The sequence below is a fragment of the Papilio machaon genome, chromosome 1, assembly GCF_912999745.1.
Source record: "Papilio machaon chromosome 1, ilPapMach1.1, whole genome shotgun sequence".
Taxonomy (NCBI): Eukaryota; Metazoa; Arthropoda; class Insecta; order Lepidoptera; family Papilionidae; genus Papilio; species Papilio machaon.
In genome coordinates, this window is record NC_059986.1 from 3,397,981 (window position 1) to 3,416,581 (window position 18,601).

General features: G+C 32.5%; 2 protein-coding genes across 3 annotated transcripts in view; both read right to left on the bottom strand.

The window, feature by feature from the left end:
• LOC106714196 (dedicator of cytokinesis protein 9) overlaps nucleotides 1–5,873 on the bottom strand; it is a 34,705-nt gene extending 28,832 nt beyond the window's left edge. The window contains exons 1-7 of the mRNA XM_014507166.2: nucleotides 5,636–5,873; nucleotides 4,374–4,493; nucleotides 3,957–4,129; nucleotides 1,556–1,853; nucleotides 1,322–1,487; nucleotides 578–785; nucleotides 166–469 (exon numbers count right to left, since the gene is read on the bottom strand). Of these exons, the coding sequence (XP_014362652.2) occupies nucleotides 166–469; nucleotides 578–785; nucleotides 1,322–1,487; nucleotides 1,556–1,853; nucleotides 3,957–4,129; nucleotides 4,374–4,493; nucleotides 5,636–5,683 (1,317 nt within the window). The 5' untranslated portion in view covers nucleotides 5,684–5,873. The remainder of the gene's footprint in view (nucleotides 1–165; nucleotides 470–577; nucleotides 786–1,321; nucleotides 1,488–1,555; nucleotides 1,854–3,956; nucleotides 4,130–4,373; nucleotides 4,494–5,635) is intronic.
• A 1,625-nt stretch (nucleotides 5,874–7,498) lies between these two features.
• Nucleotides 7,499–18,601, bottom strand: part of LOC106714211 (BDNF/NT-3 growth factors receptor) — a 36,821-nt gene continuing 25,718 nt past the window's right edge. The window contains exons 2-8 of one of the 2 annotated variants that reach the window (XM_014507185.2): nucleotides 12,383–12,470; nucleotides 11,645–11,788; nucleotides 10,518–10,609; nucleotides 9,671–9,880; nucleotides 9,095–9,236; nucleotides 8,712–8,870; nucleotides 7,499–8,592 (exon numbers count right to left, since the gene is read on the bottom strand). In XM_014507185.2, the coding sequence (XP_014362671.2) occupies nucleotides 7,817–8,592; nucleotides 8,712–8,870; nucleotides 9,095–9,236; nucleotides 9,671–9,880; nucleotides 10,518–10,609; nucleotides 11,645–11,788; nucleotides 12,383–12,470 (1,611 nt within the window). In that variant the 3' untranslated portion in view covers nucleotides 7,499–7,816. Of the gene's footprint in view, nucleotides 8,593–8,711; nucleotides 8,871–9,094; nucleotides 9,291–9,670; nucleotides 9,881–10,517; nucleotides 10,610–11,644; nucleotides 11,789–12,382; nucleotides 12,471–18,601 lie in introns of both variants that reach the window. The other variant, XM_014507184.2, reaches the window with a different exon arrangement.

Below are 18,601 nucleotides of genomic sequence, written 5' to 3' on the forward strand. Positions count from 1 at the left end.
TTATCCACATATTCTGATATTTCTTTTCTTGGGTAATACTTATTTATTACAAATGGCTACTAATCTTAAACCGTTACTATGGTTAAGGTAAACCGTTCCCTTTTGCAAACTTCTAGCATAAAAACGTCACACTTAATTGGAACAAGTTCTATAAGACATTGATACCTGTTTCTTCGACTTGAACCAGTCTTCAGGTATTTGTCTGACATCTAACTTGACGTCATAACTGAAGTTCTCGACTAGTGACTTGGTGCACTCGGTATCTTTGAGTAGATCAGCCACAGCTGGGTGGTTGAGGTCGAAGTGGAAGTCTTCGGTGAGCTTGCAGCCGCTCCTCGCGTCGTACAGCGCGAGGTGCGTGTAGTATGGCTCCACTTGGCACAGTAGCTCCTTGTCACCATCTATCGGAGCTTGGAGGCGAAACTTTAAACTCTCACATTTAAGCAAAATTCTTTGACCAAAGTGTTCTCTGAAAATTTTAAGAACAGCTGTAGTTTATAGTTATGTTAGTCATTGTTAGAATTACTTTTCACGTTTAACTAACGTATTATAAAGAGATTATAAGAAATACTCGTACTTAAATGGTTCTAATTGTGGTTCAGGAGATGGTGTCCGTTTAAAAGGTAGATAGAAGATGTTTGATCGACATTCGTTCCTCGCCGCCGCTATAGACATGTCAGTTTCCCTCGAGTACCTCATCAGGAGCGGGTTCATACTTTGTTCCAGCCCCTTCAGGGTTCCGTAAGTAGGAGGAGGAGGTTCCGCAGTTAGAGATATATCCGCATCTAAAAAGGTTATTTTTATATTATTTGCAGACATCTCAAAACTCGATATTTTCACCTTTAAAAGTAAGATAACATTTAATTTATTCTTATTAACAATGACCCAGAAAACGTCCAATTAATTTTACAATTCATATCTCCGATCGCAGACAATATTAACGAAATATTGTTATTTTCAACATACGCGAGCTTGACCTTGTACTGTCTAATGATAGATTTATACGATTGTCTGTTTCGTATAAAAAAACTAAAATAGGTATTCATTACAACTCCATGAAGTTGTGTTTATAAATTCTGATCATATATAACCTTTATATACATTTCAAAGCTGTGAATCCTTCATCCTGTATAAAGTTCGAATCGAAAAACATTAAAGTATTTTTTTCTAGAACAATACGATTATTATTAACTAAGGTATTTTGTATTGGTACATTAACACTGTATGATAGTGATAATCTATAATTAAACGTAATTATTCGTCACGATCTTATGTCACGCCGTCACTTGTGTCGATGCTGAAAAACAAAGTACCGTCATACCTTTGTCTAATATTTCTTCTGTTTGACTTTCCTGACTATTCTTTTTTAACGCAGCCTTGAAAGCGTTTATCCATTCGTTCATTTCCTCTTCATTTTCCGTTGCAAAAGTGTAACCTTTATTTGCGGCCATACGTAATTCGAAACAATATCGTCCACGTTTCGTGTTCTACAAATAAAAGTCGATGTTTAAAATCGAGTCAAATTGCAATGAAAACAAACAAAAGTCTAACTTACTCTAACAACATCGGAACAAAAGTCCATAACGATGGTAAGTTTGGTGTCAGTTTTCTTATCATCTTTGTATACTTCGAGTATGTAAGCTCCGTCCGCTTCTCTGACCATTGAGCAATACCGTTTCTTGAACGATTTCGAGGCAAGATTACTAAATATTCTGTCTGAGCCAATTTCGGGTCCTTTAAGTAGATACCCTTCTTTGGTTCCAATATCCACTTTGGCTGCTTGAGCTTCATTATCACTTTCATTTTCTGCATCTATATCATACACTTCCTCGGTCAATTTATTGTCTACGAGTCTGTTCGGGAAGAATTAAAATTATTTTTTTTATTACTTAATTTTACTATCAGAATTTTATGCTATATTTATCGTATAAAAAGGATAAATTTGTATAAATTGATTAAGCATTTTTAAAACCTTGAAGTTCGTAAATAAATGAAAGATGTAAAATAAAATGCAAGGTAAAAAACATTTGTAGATAATTCTTTTGATAAGCAGCCATTGATATTACAGTTAATTTGTAAGAATCCTGCTATAACATTTGCTCACCCGTCTATGCTTGCAGAAAATCCGTCTAATAGAACTTAAAGGTTGTTATGGCTTTAACATCCTTGTTATTCGTTGAATACTTTGTAATTTTATAACAAAAAAATATTTTTCATCGGCTAGTTATATCTACGTAATGTTATATTCATTTATATATACACGTGTTATGTTTATGACAACAAAATTGCATTAGTTTAAGCTATACGATGCATTGTAAGACAATGGGAAGCCCCAGGACAAAATAATACGTCACGATTACGAACATATTTGCTCATTACAAATGAATAACATTTCGTGTTACAGGAAACAACAATACGCAGTTTGATAACGGTCGAGGAAACATTACAAATTTAAAAAAAATCCTATCATGGCCGTGCTCTATGTTAATTGTTTCGCTAATAAGCAAATGAGCTGATATGTGGAGAGTTAACGCTTTTGTAGCATTCTTTTGTGTATATCAGTGATGTATAATAGAATGGAGCGTAAACCATATAATTTGTAACAATGGAACGAGTATTTACGGATTGGGTACACATGTATTTTTGTTACGTTATGTGTATTTGCAAATAATAAAGGTAATGTTAGCAAAGTCGAAAGGATTTGAAGGGTCTGTTAACATTCATACCGTAAATTTCAACTGCCAAAACATGTAGGAAAAAACAAATTGTTATTTTTTTTTGTATACAAGTCTTTTGGCAGTGTAAATACATGATTAGACCTTTGATTGAGTATACAATCCTATGAAATTCTCTTTCGGAGAATCTTTAAAGTTCCTCTGTACAAAACCCGGCGGATATCCAGGTGGTCAGTGTGCATAATTTTCGGCCATCATATACTGTATTGCGCAAATTACGACCTGACTTCAATGAAATCTAATAGAGTTTGTATCTCGAGGTCACGGCTTCTGTACTTCGCAATATTTTATATTCCATAACCGTTTTATTGTAATGCTTGTAGTTCAACTTATCAAACGAATGTGTATCTCTTTACGCTAAAAGCGGTAATTTAAATAATGTTAGCTTTATGACGTCATCGTTATGACAAGTACGAATGAAATAGGCATGACATTGTGTACCATCAGATAAAGAGTCCTACAAAACTGATAAGTCGACTAATTTCGACCGGAAGTCTTCAAACACATTTACGTAAATGAGACTCAATATTTATTCTAATGCATAAGTCTTTGAAACTTTCTCTACAATATTTACTGACCATTAGCGACAAATGCATTTATTTAGAGGTCGGAACTCAAGCTAAGTCGGTAGCTCGAAGAGAAATCATTTGTGGTACAGTTATAAGTTAAGTAAAAACGTATACCGAGGTAATGATCCCTCCGCCCGTCGCGTAGATTGAAATACGAACGAGATTACTTATTTAATAACTCCTCTACTTTTAATGAAATTGAACCTCGGATATTTTTACGTTAATTTTGAAAAACAGTATATTTAATAAGAAATATTTCTAATATATGGTTAAAATTGTAAGTAAATAAGTACAAAATGTTACTGTGATTTTAAATTTTTTAACAATGGTAATGCTTAAGTAAGTTAGCATCTGATATCTTGTAATCTAGATGAGAATGTTTGGATGGATGGATGTTTGTTTAAAGGTATCTCCTGAACGGCTAAGCGGATCTTGATGAAATTTGGCACAGATGTAGAACATAGTCTGGAAGAACACATAGGTTATTTATTACGTTTTTTTTTTCAATTCCGCGCGGATGGAGATGCGGGCGATAGCTAGTTTAAAATATTTTCAAACACAGTAAATATCAAAATTTACATAATCTAAAACAGAACAGTTAACAATTGTTTGCTAACAACATAGAGTCCACAATATCAATATATGTACTAACCTTGGCAAGTTGAGACATGTTCCTGAGTAGCTGTTGTATTTATAGTGTATGAGGTTCCAACTTGAGGCATAGCTGAGGAGTGCCTGCCGTGTCAGTAGAGGACATGTTGCTGCTGTCCTCACATCCGGCACAGCTGTTGTTACCGTTCTCCATCGTCTTGGCAGAACTACACTCTATACATATACAAAATACTCTCTATGTACTCATTGTACAACAAATTACATAATGTAACTAATATTTTCACATACATATTTTGCAATTTGTTGGTATATAAAAAAAAATTAAAACTTTAATATGTAAAATAAACTTATTTTTGTATTAATAGAAGATGTAAATGTCTATATAATAGAAAATATATAATTAAATGAAAGGTACATAGGTCAAAAGTAAATGGCAAATATAGTTAAAGGAACTTACAGAAACATCATCACTAGGATATAAGAGTATATCCCTGAGAGGATCATTGAGCAATAAGGTTTTATTCTCCTGAATGTATTGTTCAAAATCTAACACTGTGGTTTTATTACCAACTATATTCTGAAACAATTAAAAATGATTTTATAAATTAATAAATGTAAATGTAGCATGTATATAAATATTGTAATTAATAAGAGCTTTATAATCTAAGGTTAGGCTTCTACTGATGCTAATTTTCAATCAAAAAATTAAGAACCATAAATCTTTATCATATAATTGGAATTGATACTCAAAGCTATGATACTAAAACAGTTAATCATTTGATGAGCAAAACATATACAATGTGTATTTTTTATTCTTAAATTATTTTAGCACAAAATACTGACCATATTAGACAAGATTTGTAAGAAATGTCAAATGCTCAAAGTAAAACTTCTAATGTAGGAGCTTAACAAAGACTTCAATATAAACAGTATATCATAATACCTTGCTATAAATATGACTTAATGTTATTATCTCATACAAAACAAGGCCCTTCTTAACAATACCAGACACAGAGTAAATGTTATATAAACATTACAAACAAATTAACAGAACAATGCAAAGTTACTTTTGTATAATGTGTCACCATAAAATTACATTAAATACTTATTTGATACAATTTTTTTTTATAATTAATAAATTTGGAGTGTTTATGTCATATAAAAAAATATCATATGTCATGAACGAAAATACAATCTTTAAAATTATTTTCTTTCTAGGTCCCTGTCAGTCCAAAAATCTGAGTTTGTTTCAGGTAATCAATGTACCAATTTTGACAGGACTTTTACTGGAAGATTTTTTTAAACTCCACATTGACCAAGTAGCGGGCTAAGTATGAAATAAAAATGTTAATGTCTTGTGCGTTTGGTTCGTAATATTTTTTGGTAATAACATAAGCTATAATTTTTTGATTATGCATATTTTATAAAGATGTAAAATATGTATGTATATATTTTATATTTTATAAAGTGCATCTTTTCGAAAATATACGAGGTCTTGTAAATGCATATTTTTTTAAATCCATATGTCTATTTGTATTGTACTTCTAATATATTCATCTAGCGCATATGAAAGTTTAGGAAATAATTTAAAAAAATCCATCAGATTATAGAATCTTGCTTAACGTGAAATATGAAAAGTGGAATCATTAGATATCCAATATCTTCCTAATTTTACATGGAAAAATGCATAAAACGGGTTTAAATAATACAAATGTTTACCTCATATTCAGCGCCATTCTTTTTTGCTTTAGAATTGACAGGGGGCATGTTGAATTAAAGTGACACACTGCATATGAAATATTTTTTATTTTACTCCTTCTTGTTCACTTATTTACATTTTGAACACGTCGAACAACATTCACAACACCAAACGCCGAAAAATTCTAATGAGAGCGAAAAACGATATGACAGAAGGCGGTGGCATTGACGCAAGATGAGATTGCCAGTTCCCGTAGACCGCAGATCAGTAGAAAACTTGGTAGGGCAAGTTGATTTTTCGCAACTTAAATGTTGCCATAAATAAATTAGTACAAAGTGTTGGATTTTAAAAGAAAAAAACGCATTATTTACTTATTTAATTTTATGTTATTATGAAAACGTATGATAAACGGATGAAAAGTTAAAATTGTATTAATTTTTTTCCTTTAAAAATTATAGTCAAGCCTCTCCTCGTACTAGTCAACTCTTGCGATGGGTGTTAATACTTCAATATTTAAGATTGTAGAGTAATCGGCGATTCAGATATCTTAGATAATTGAACTAACTAGTCTAAGTACCACAACAAGCAAGTCTTCAGAAAACTCTGAAGCTTAATAGTAAAATTTTGTATTTGTATAATCACCTTACACTTACACCAGTAAGTACCGTAGTCCGAAGTCCTTACATAGGTAGGCTTTTTAATTAATGAATTTTTAGGGATTATATGGTATACCGATCATGACTTAGGTACTTTTAACAGATGAAGGGCCTTTTACCGTTGTAGGTGTAAGTGTATGTCACAGTTCAACAATAATTTGGTAATTGTGATGTATGTTTTAAGAAATAAAAAACGGTAGTAGTGTAGGTTTTCATTTTGTAATTTTTAATACAGATTCTTTTTAATACAGTTGCTGGTTTACGAATCTCACCTTTAGCTAAGTATATTACACACAATATTCCATATACGTACATTAATAGTAAACATTTAACAACCATCCTTATATTACAAAATAAAAAAGGTGGGGAGAAATAATTTATTCACACTTTTAAATATTACAATTTTCGTATTATCTTTTTCAATTTATGGTACTGCCATAATGTAGATTATACATAATTATAAACATTTTAAGTCATACATATTTTCATTTATTATAGTATGTGGTCATTTTTTTTACTATGTTAACACGCCAAACATAGTCTTCTCTTAATCTTAGAGTTTTGAACCTTGTAGTGGTTTAGGTAAAATAATTAAAATTTTATAGAGAGACTAAAAACACTAACAAGACAGTGTAATAATTAACGAAACGTTATCAATTTGACACTTTTGGTTTTCGTAATATCATCCAATTAAAAATTATGAAAATTTATTTATATTAAAAAGTACTCCAATGCAGAAGTATACAATAGTCCTTAAATTAATATGTGATGATATATAATAATATATTATATTAAAGTGCAAAAAGTTACAAAGATTTTACATGATGCAATCGTAACTATATACAATTAATATAAATAAATTATGATTGAGGTAGTTGTTCCATTTACTTCTACCTCATCAGTCATTTGTAGATAATTTTGTACCTACGAGAACAAATACATACAATCATCGTTGATTTTCGTTGAGAATTTTTATAAGTTGTACTTTTTCTTTTAAATAAAGTTAATAAACTTTACATATTGTATAATTATATTAAGACATATATGAACAAACAATTTACACTTAATTTAAATAAAAGTAATAAGTAGGAAATAATTTCTGTTTTTTTTCGACGTATTTAAGTCAACGTTGTTGTTATCTCCTATCTTTTTTACATTTCGATAAATGTATAAAAATCAATTATACCTATTTTCTTTACATTTTGGTATGTTTTATGGCACAAAATATTTAGATACATAAACATATCCGCACGAATATATCATATTTGTGGATATTGAAAGGTAACAATTTAACATGTTGGATATTATTTGTCTATACCTATTATAAAGAAAAAAATATCACACTAATATATTGAGTATTAATTAATTACTTCGAGTCCTTCATGTTTGATAGTCGTAACATTGATGTAGAAATATGATCTAGCAAAGAGATTTATCCTTGCTGTTTCGCGGCGGGTTCTGTAATTGCGCGCCATCTAGTTTTTGGTCCAGCTCCTGCGCCGAATGACGTAGGACATATTGCGAGCTTGACGGTATCGCAGACGGTCAAGTATATTCTTCCTCATCGTCCTCGTCCTCGCTAAACTCGGATTCGGGATCGGGATCTGGGAGCGGCTGGAAATAGTTGACCGGTGGATTCCGCGCTGGCACCAAGTATCCGAGAGAATCTTGAGGAGGCGCGGGGGGACGCGGTAATCGCATTTGAGTAGTCGTGCCTCCGGCTTCCGCCGCCGCCTTCAACTTGCTACAGATTTCGTCGAAGCCTATTCTATTGCGAGGATCTTCCTCCCAGCAGGCGCGCATCAGTTCACACGCAAATATAGGACAATCCTCCGGTGGAACTAGAACTATACCATTCAAAATTAATTTGGTAGCCTCGTCATTATTGTGTCCGTAGAATGGTTGTTTGCCGCGACTGTAGATCTCCCAAAGCACGACCCCATACGACCATACATCCGATTCGTGAGTGAAACGAGCGTAAACTATGCTCTCTGGGGACATCCACCGTACAGGCATTGGTCTTTCTCCTCCCATTTTGTAATAATCGCAGGTGTAGACGTCCCTAGACATACCGAAGTCTGCAATTTTTACGGCGAGATGTGCGCCAACCAAGCAGTTCCTGGCTGCGAGGTCTCTATGTACGAACCGTCGGGCGGCGAGGTACTGCATGCCGAGTGCCACTTGCAGAGCGACATGCAGCAAGCTCGGCTTGTCCAGCGTCGGGCCCGATCTGCCGCCCCCTCTTGACCCCCGTAACACTCCTGCCAAGTCTCCCCATTCCATATATTCGAAGACCATCCATGGACTTGCACTGATATCATCTGTGAATTAAATAACAACACAATGTTATTCATTAATTTTATAAACAGAAGCCAATAAGCAAGTAAGTATGTTAGGAATTATCTGGTTAAAGATATTATAATATAAATATATAAATTACCTCTGTATACAACTCCCACAAGACTTAAAATATTGGGATGTCGGAATGCGGACATTATGGAAACTTCTCTGACGAAGTCCTCTTCAGCGCTACGCCCTGCGCTCTCCTTCAGCACTTTAATGGCTACGACTTGTTCGCCGCTGTTGGTTCTTAGAACTCCTGTAAAAATTTATCATTCATTAAATATACCTATAAAGTTCAATTTGCAAAAGAAAACAGTAGATTTGACCAAATTGAAATGTCTGAATTTTGGCCAGCCATAGTAAAGGAAACCTACACTGCTTGCTTAGTCTTTTTCATCCTTATGGGTTGTAGATTCAGAATCCAGTCTATTTTTCTTGTTGGGTATTATGTGTTAATTGTTTTATGGTAATAATACTGACCTTTATGTACTTTCCCGAAGCATCCCTCGCCGACCTCCTCTAAGAAAGTCAACGCCTTGCGGTCGAGCAGAGGCACCTGTGGCTCGTTGTCGTCGGTGCGCCGTGGGCTCGGCGAGCCCGGTACTGCGCCGCACACGCCGTACTGCGGGTTCGTTATATACCGTTCAGCAAGCAGTGGTTCCCCAGGTCTGATACGCTACAAACACAATCTCATCTATTTTGGGGCGATTCACGGAAGTTTTAATTAAAATAGCTGTAGAAAATAGTAGCATGTACCATTTGAGAGTTTTAAAATTGTAAAATGTGAATGAAAGACAGTCTGTAGGAAGACACTTATAAACATTAGGGGAAAAGAAACCTTTGTTAAAATGAAATATAAATAAAAACGTTAAGTATTTGGTGATAATTTTGGCGCATCATTATGAAATCGATATTTTAACATTGTAACTGATCGCGTTGCGTTGTAAGCTGGTGTTCATAATACCGTTTTATGATTAAACGTAAATAAATAATCCCTGTCATAATGTAAAATTGTATATTTTATCATTACACGAATAATAGTGGTTGTGTTCTTACCGGTTTTACTTTTCCGTCGACAGGACACATGCGTCTTCTTACATAGAGGAAAATGGCCAAAGCTATGAGGAAGACAAGAAGTGCACCGCCGACCATCACTCCAATAAGTATGTGCTCACTAGCGCCAATGTTGCCGCCCGGTTTCACAAACGAAGTATTACTCAGAGGAGACTCCGAAAACTCTTCGCTGCTCACCAGAGATTTTGGGGACTGTTGACAAAATTTTCACTTGTTAAAATGAATAGATATTAAATAGAATAGATTAAATTGTTTAAATTTTCGTGAGACTAATTAAATAGAATAGATTTTTAACAAAGGTAAAAAAGTTAGCATTTAATATAATATTAGCATATAATTATATTGCATTTAATCAAAAAAATAGGAAGATATCTAAATTTATACTATTATTAAAAATACATATTGATCTTACATTTAAGAAAACTACAAAAAATCTTTATGATGCCATGTGTAGGCGAAAAAAGAACATGTTTAATCAACATTTCATCTATTTTTTGCACGTCCACCAATTTGCGGGAGACGTTGTCAATGTTATCACGCCGGTCCTTTTATGAATATTTATCAGTCGCTATGGAAAAGCACTGATTTCGTTTACCATTCTGACGCCAATGGATCTCAAAATCAATACACAGTGATAAAGTTAATCAAAACAGTGAGTTTAAATGTGTCATATGAAAACCTTCGAAAATACGTGAACTTCTTTATCTACTTTATTTAATCCCTTCTTGAACGAAGCCTAACTCGGTATTTATTGTACGATATCGTACGATATAAAAATACATAGTTATAGTTGTTTGTATGAAAAAGGAATTGATTGTATGAGACTAACCTGTGCAGATGAAGATGGTAGTCTTCCATCAGTTGAGCTGTTAGACGTTAAAGGTGGGATGATGTTGTGTATCGCAATCGGACTCAATGGTACTGAAACACAAAACAAAACATAAATTACTAAATTATTTTCAATAAAAAAGACAGAAGTACCTAATATCTCGCGTCATTTGTTGCTTGATTAATAATATCCAACAATATTAATGCTTCAATCTGGTTGGTATTTGTAAGTAGCTTATAGTTGAAATATGCACATTTAAAAAATAAGCTCTTGGAAATGAGGATTAATATTAACAATGATAGAGTCATCAACAACAGATTTTAAGAATAACCTTTATTCTTTTAGATCTGAATTAACTTTATTTGTTAATTATTTTGATCAAACAATACACGGATACGTGAGTTTGTTATTCTATAGTGTAAATTGCCAAACACAAGGCCCCACCCTGCGTACAGCTGAGCAGTTAAAAACATGCAAATGTTTTGTACTCGCAATTAATGTACGCAATTCGCAATAAATTGTTACCTTAACTGTTTATAAATAAAGAACTTGAAGCGAAACGCAGCCAAATGATAGTGAAATTAACATAAATAATAACTGCAGGCAACATTATTCATCCAGTCGATCATTTAACGATTGAAATATTGATTGTTATTTATGTTACGTGAAATCTTGACTGAGAATAGAATGTTACAATAATTCATACTCATAATTGAAAATGTATGCATTATACAAAGTAATTAGCCAAAAGCCCAGAGTAATGACTTTTCAATAAAAATATGATATGGTGTAATACAATAGTATGATCGTTATTGTAACTTGATTTTTTTTTTACTTTATTTTAATATCAAAATTATTTAATAATTTTAAGGTATATATATGTAAAATCGGGTAAATTTAAGATAATACCACATAATTAAGCTTTAAATACAAAAATAGTGAATTTTATTAATGTATAAATTGATTTAGTAGTTAAATATATACTATATATTATTTTGTAGTTTTATATTGCATTTAAAAAGTAAATTAATTAAGAGCTAATTCTGTGTAAGAAGTAAAAAAGGACTAATGAATTAATTAATGATTCCTTTATCGCGTGGAAAAATACGTGCTGTTTCCGTAATTACCGATGCTACGCGGGCACTTTAAGTCATCCTTGGCGGGTTCAGCGTTTGATGTGCAAATGCAGTAGTGTACTGTACTGTTGAACTGAATGCAAGCCGCATCCTCCGGGCACGAAGTCAGGTCACAACCACCCTGGATGAATTTAACTGAAAAAAAATCATTCAATAACAACAATATTTGTTTACAATATTTTGTAAGGCACAGACAAACTCTGTAATAATAATTTGAAACGAGTACTTTAATTTTTTTTATTAATTATGTCAAGCCAGTTATATTTAAGATTTGTGTCCACGTTTTATTTATGAGTTTCTTGGCTAGAGATCTAATCTGAAATCAATGAATTTATTAATTAGATTTTGATTTGATCTTCATGTTCGAATTAAACAGACCAAGTTTTCTCCGCTGAGTTATCAATTTGTGATAAAAACGCAATCAACGTAAACAAACAACGTGCACCAACACAATTTTTTAGTTGGAATTTGTCAATATTCATTTAATTATTATAAGTTCGTCATAACATAAAAATTAATTATATCTCTACTTTGTATGACAAGGAAGCATCAAAATTATGTAAGTTTAGTTAAGTTAAGTTTTTAATTTGAATGTAATAAGTTTGGTTTAAAAACAAATGTTTCGAATATCTAACCGCCGCCATCCTACTCAATCAAACTTTAAGTGTTACACCAAATCTACACTAAGGGAATCCCTGACTGAACATTAAGAAAATTAGTATTCCTTACTTGTAGAGTTCTGTTGCGACGCGGGCACCGTAGGTCGAGCCTCCTCTCTAGCAACCCTTGCGAGCTTCGCACCATTCTTCCGCTGCGGCTGCAACAAACAAATGATTGTTTACAACTTTACAAACAACAATTTTCCTTTGTAGGTAATAAATAAAGGAATGTGAACGTTATTTATGAGTTGCGGTAATTATTCTAGACGTCGGATTAAAAAGGCACGCAGGCGTCTTCTCGTTGTCCGTCGTACATGCCAAATAGCTCTTAAACAACTGATTCCTGACATTAATTACAATAGATCAGCATATTAATTACAGTGCGCACGTTTTAAATCTTATATATTTACAAAGTGCGAGTTACCTATAAATTTATAATTCATAGATTTTCAATTTTACATAAAACAAAACGTTCACGTAATTTTCAAGAAAAAAATAAATGTGCCAATAGCTATAAGTTCTCAAGATTTTTAAATCTTTGCCGCTTCCCTTTCTATTTTTTTTTCACTTTTAAAGGTCTGCAGTCTCTTCATATTTACCGAGTTTATGTGTACTTGTAACTATTTACTAAAAGATGAACTTCTACAAATTGTTTTGTGGCATATTAAATTGCTTCTAAGTACTATATCACACATTTTGTAGTGCTTTAAGTTCTGATAAAGTTTAGGTATTTTTATTTATCTATACATTTAACACAGCGCTTAAAAAGGTAAAGCGATAGTGAACGATCTCTCTGGTTACCGTGTCGACGTATTGACTCCAATGATTATAAATTTTTAATGATTTAAGTGTAGGCTATTGTTTGGTAATGCAGCTCCGGTCGTGTCGTTCAGTTGCTAATTGAAATTTATGTGATATTTGCAAATCAATTGCAACATATATTAAATCATTAAATTTATTGCAGCCAAACTGATAATGGGGTTACTAGTCGTTCGTAAGTCAAAGGTATGTTTATATGTTATTAATTTATATAATGTAAATATTATTTCTATATAGTTATAACTCAACATAAATATTAAATATATGTATTTAAGGCTTGGCTGATCTGTTGTTCCTAATATAGTTTAATTCGTTCGTTTGTTCAGTTAACCTTTTTGACACTGACAAAGGTTAATTTGTTTTGACAGTTACATATGTTCATGTTTTCTAGTATGTATTTTTACTTTCAAAGAGAGGAATCTCCCTAGGGTAAGCATAACTGAACCTACTTGAAGATAAAAAAAGTTGATTGACAGTCGCGACCACTTATAATCTACTGTTATATTTTTTAATACCCAAGAAAACTTATCGTCGAGATAAGCTAAAGGTCATACATCATAACCCTTGTCAGAAACATTTGATACTAACACCTTGGAATAAAAACAAATTAGTTTTATCGATAATGATTAAATTAGTTTTGGTTTTTAATATTTATCAAAATTGAAAAAAAAAATATTTGATAACTAAAACGTTCTCGAATTACCTTTTTTATATTTAAATTGTAAAAAGACACTCATTGAGTTACATTACTGAAAGAAGTATTATAATAAGTGGTGTTATCTGGCCAGTGTTTGAGATGTTTTGTTGAGTTATTTTGAACATGTTATCGACGTGCGGCCATTGCTTCGAGCAATTACATCTATCAAAATATACGAGTATTATTTTCATGAGAATTGGAAATGTTAATGTTATGTTGAATTAAAGCAACCATAACTTCGAAACTATTGTCACTCAATAATATTTAAAGTGTCATGTTTGGTAATTATTGACTTGACTAATGGTCGAGAGGCGGAGGGCGTCCACAGTACGCCGTCATCTCGCTCTTTTCTGGGCTCGACCATGTCAGCCCGAACGTCTTCATATCCGCAGCCGCAACATTTGTTTTGGCCAGCCACGTTTCCTTGTTCCTAGCGGGACCCACTCCAGAGCTAGATTAATAGCATTTAATATGTAAAAAATATATCTAGTTATTCGATTAAAGATACAATGATATTAATTTAGAAAGCAATATTGGTTGCATGTTAATCTCATTTCAATTGTGCTTGAATTCTAAAAATTTGGGAAGATTACGAAATATAAAATTTTCTCATGCTAATGCCGTTTTAACATTTTCCATTATTTATGAAATGCAAAACTTAATTTTTTAATTTTAATTATACCCATGTATTAGCTCTACAATCTACTGAGCCAGCGATATTAACTAAGATTTAGCGTCCTCTAACTAAGGGTTGGCTCGAAACCTTCGATGGGGATGACATCATAAAGTCTACAGTAGCATTGTTTAATGCAAAACATGGTTCGTAGATACAGCACGTTCTGTGGAAAATGGAACGTGAATAGGATAATATTTGTCCTGAAATCTCATTTCGTAGTTTGAACTGTGATTGTGTTAGTTACACGTGGCATCGAGGGGAATTAATGCGCACTGATACTAACCTATACGAGTTTGTTTTATAACTTTACTTCGAAAATATGGATGCAATTTCGTTTGGTGTGTTATAACTTTGTTCGCGGATTTGTATTTATAAAAGTCATTTTAATTTCATGACAACTCAGTTTGGTCAAGTTTAAGGCCAACTTAGGGTCATCGGGTTGTTAGTTCAGTGTTCAGTGTGGGTAGAATGTTGTTCAGTCGTAATACGATACTCATGATAAACATTCATGCATAATAGTATCTTTATTTCAATTGAATATTCGTTGTTAGAAACTTTACAACCATAAAATTGGTATAAAGCGCTATTATGAATACGGTAACGTGAATTTACGAGCGTTCAAAGGGCGTGTAACAAAATCCATATTCTTAGATTGCAGGGTGTATTGCACAAGACAGCATTCATCTGACGGCTGGTTAACGAGTCGTTTCATTGTGGTGGCCGAGTGAAATGTGATCGAAGCCGGAACGACGAGCGACCACTTGACGGCGTTGCAACATACTGCCTCAGTACTTGGCTTTATGCTCATAGAATACGTATTATCATGCAATATTTTCGTATAATCATATCTATAATCATAATCAGAGAAGTCTGATTCAAATTGAATGGAGTTCCAGCTCTGAATAATTTGTTACAAGATTTATTCTTGTCTAGCTAGTGAGATTTTGTAGGCTCTATTCCATTACATTCATCTGTTTCTTAATTGAATAAAACGTATTGTTTTATTGTTTTACTATCTATATTTTAACTATTATTATGTCGGCTACACACCTTCAGTTTAAACAGATAGTTTCAATTGTATTGTTCGACCGTTCAGTTAAAAATGAAGGTACCTATATAGCGAGTTTTAGAACAATGGCAGCTTATTTGTAACTCTATAAAGGCTAAAATTTTCATGATTTTTCTTGCTTCAATTATCTTCACATTGTTGTTCTCATTGTTTGAACAAAGATTACAATTTGTGTTTGTAAAAGTAATTTGGCAGTGGAAACGCATAGTTTCACATACAAACGTAAACACAAGATGTTAACTACAAATTGTCTCGTAATCGATCCTTCGTTAGATCGCAGTCACTGATCTATCAACGCAATTCATTAATTAATCAACATTATTTATAGAGACATTTAAATAAGATGAATTATGAGCCAATAAATAATATTTATTTTTCGTATGACTTTCTCAGCCAATTGGTTTTACCTGAGGAGCGATAAAATTCTACACAATTTTTCTTACATCAAATTGAGGAATAATAAAATGTATATAACCATATTATTATAAGCAACCAAGATTTATATAGGAAGAATGTTGGTATGTTGGTACAAGCTATTTAACTGTCGAAGCTGTATTTTTGCTTTTAGGAAACTTTTTTATTTTCCCTTATATTTCTACTAAGATACATAATACGTGAATTTTCTTATCCATTTTATAATTTCTGTTGTCGATGGTAAGAATTCTGTAAATAACTAAACATAGATAACGGTCATAATTTACAGTAAATGCGGTCAAAGGTATCAAGTTACGTTACAATAGCCTTTCTACTACACAACAGTACTTACTACGTAACGAAGTCTGTGGATAAATTGTCATCAAGCATAGATAAATAGCTAATTAAATTACACAATTTTTAACAATTCAAGCAATAGTGGATAAGAAAAAACCTAACTAATTAATGTCATAGATAATAAAATAATCTTCTTACTAATATCATAATCACGAATGTTTGGATGGATGGATGGATGCGGAACGGCTCAACGGATCTTGATGAAATTTGGCATAGATGTAGAACATAGTCTGGAAGAACACATACATAGGGTACTTATTAGGTTTTTTTATTACGCGCGGACGGAGTCGCGGTCCATAGCTAGTTGGTCATAACTCTTACTTCAACCTCACGTGCAGAGTATTTCACTCGTATTATCATGAAGGTGTTATACATGATATGTAATTTTAATTTATTTATTACTGCCATTGGCATACGCGTGTTAACTATCGATACATCAATAAAATGAAGATGTTTTGATGCGGCTTAGGAAATTTATCAGACTTGATAAGTTACAAGGCAAAGAGTTAAAAATATTTTTCCGTGTTCGTGACAAAATTCGATCTCTATAGTGATTCCAGTTTTGGAATGAAATGATAGGACACGTACTGCCCTCCGCGATTCGTTTTAAAATTAAACTCTAATTCTTAATTATATTCTGTCAAAAGAGACACGAAAGATTTTAGAAATTGCACAAAAAGTGCTAGGTATCATTAGGGCTAGGAGTAGTAAATGGTTATTTAAATTACACTAAATCTAACTGATGGATCTCCCTTAGTGACCCACTAACTCTGAGTGTGACAGGTAATGATTTAATTATTAAAGTTAAAATTTTACCTATATCTAAATACCTTCATCACATAAGGCAAGTACAAAGTAAACTGTAGACGTAAATAACTTTCAAAAAAACCATTGGGGTTTGCTGTGAGATTATACATATTCGGGGGCGGACCACCCAAATGCTCGACGACAGTGCCAATAAACAATCTCGCCTTTTATCTCAATTGGGGTCAACAGTGATTACGTTTTCCAGACTAAGTGAAAGGGGTAACGGAAATTTTAAACAATTTATTTTTATCTTATATAAATCTTTAAATAAATATCGTTTATGAATTAAATTAATACTTTATATTAAAGTTTACTTATTAAGGTAACGAAATGAAAGCCGTTTCAAAATATAGATTTTTAAAGCTATTAAATAGCTTTAAAAATCTATATTTTAAAATCTATGTTTATCGATAGCGTAGTTTTTGTGTTATGGGACGTAAGGAAAAGGGTAAAATGTGAAGAGATAGGGGCTTGCGATACTCCACTTATCAAACGAAGCGCATATCTTACTAGTTACCGATTAAGAAAATATTCATGGTGTCGAGTCGGCATGTTAATCCTGCTGTTGTTACTACCTCTATCTTTTTTCTTCGTTTTTACTAATATACTGTACGTTACATACTCATGGACTGACTGGACACCATGGTGCATGCAACTGTGTCGAAATATCGGGAGCTTAAACAACTCTATCTTTTTCTCGAATCTAAGTCTAAAACTAGAGTTTAATCGTATTGGATTTTTCTTCTTATTCTTTAAAAAATTAATATCCTTTTTATAACTTCTCCTGGTACAGACTTGATGCGCTATTATTCAATTGAGTTATGTATTCAATGCGTTTCATCGTTAATAAGATTTAAAGTCCACTAAATGCTGATCTTAGAACACTTTTATTTAAGCAATTAATCTCTTGAATCTCTAATAAAAGCATCGTGTGCACCTATTTATAAATTTATATGTTCCCATAAATAATGTCACTGCGGTGCAGTGGGAGGATAGACGGTATCAGATTGGGAATACCTGAAGTGAATCCCGTGTTGGAAATTGAAGATAATTTCGAAAGTAATTTTTTTTACAATAATTATTCGCCTTTCATAAGTCTTTGGTTTTAATTACTTAAAGTTATTACCATAATTTGTACTAAGGCTTATTGAGTCGATACATTTCGTCTTGTTTGAAATTATCTTTGCTATATATATAGCAAAGATAATTTCAAAATACCTATATATGTATAGCATATATAGGTATTTTCACATATTGATTGATTTTCAGATATTAGTTTCATTGTTATAACTTTCGTGAAACATTATTACTTATTATTTTAGTATAGATAATCCTTGGATTTGCAACACCTGTGCAAAAACTTATTTAATTTAATTAAAAAAATGGGATGAAAATATTGTTTCGATCTACTGTCGTAAGCGGCTAAAGTCACGATAAAGCGGTGATCTCT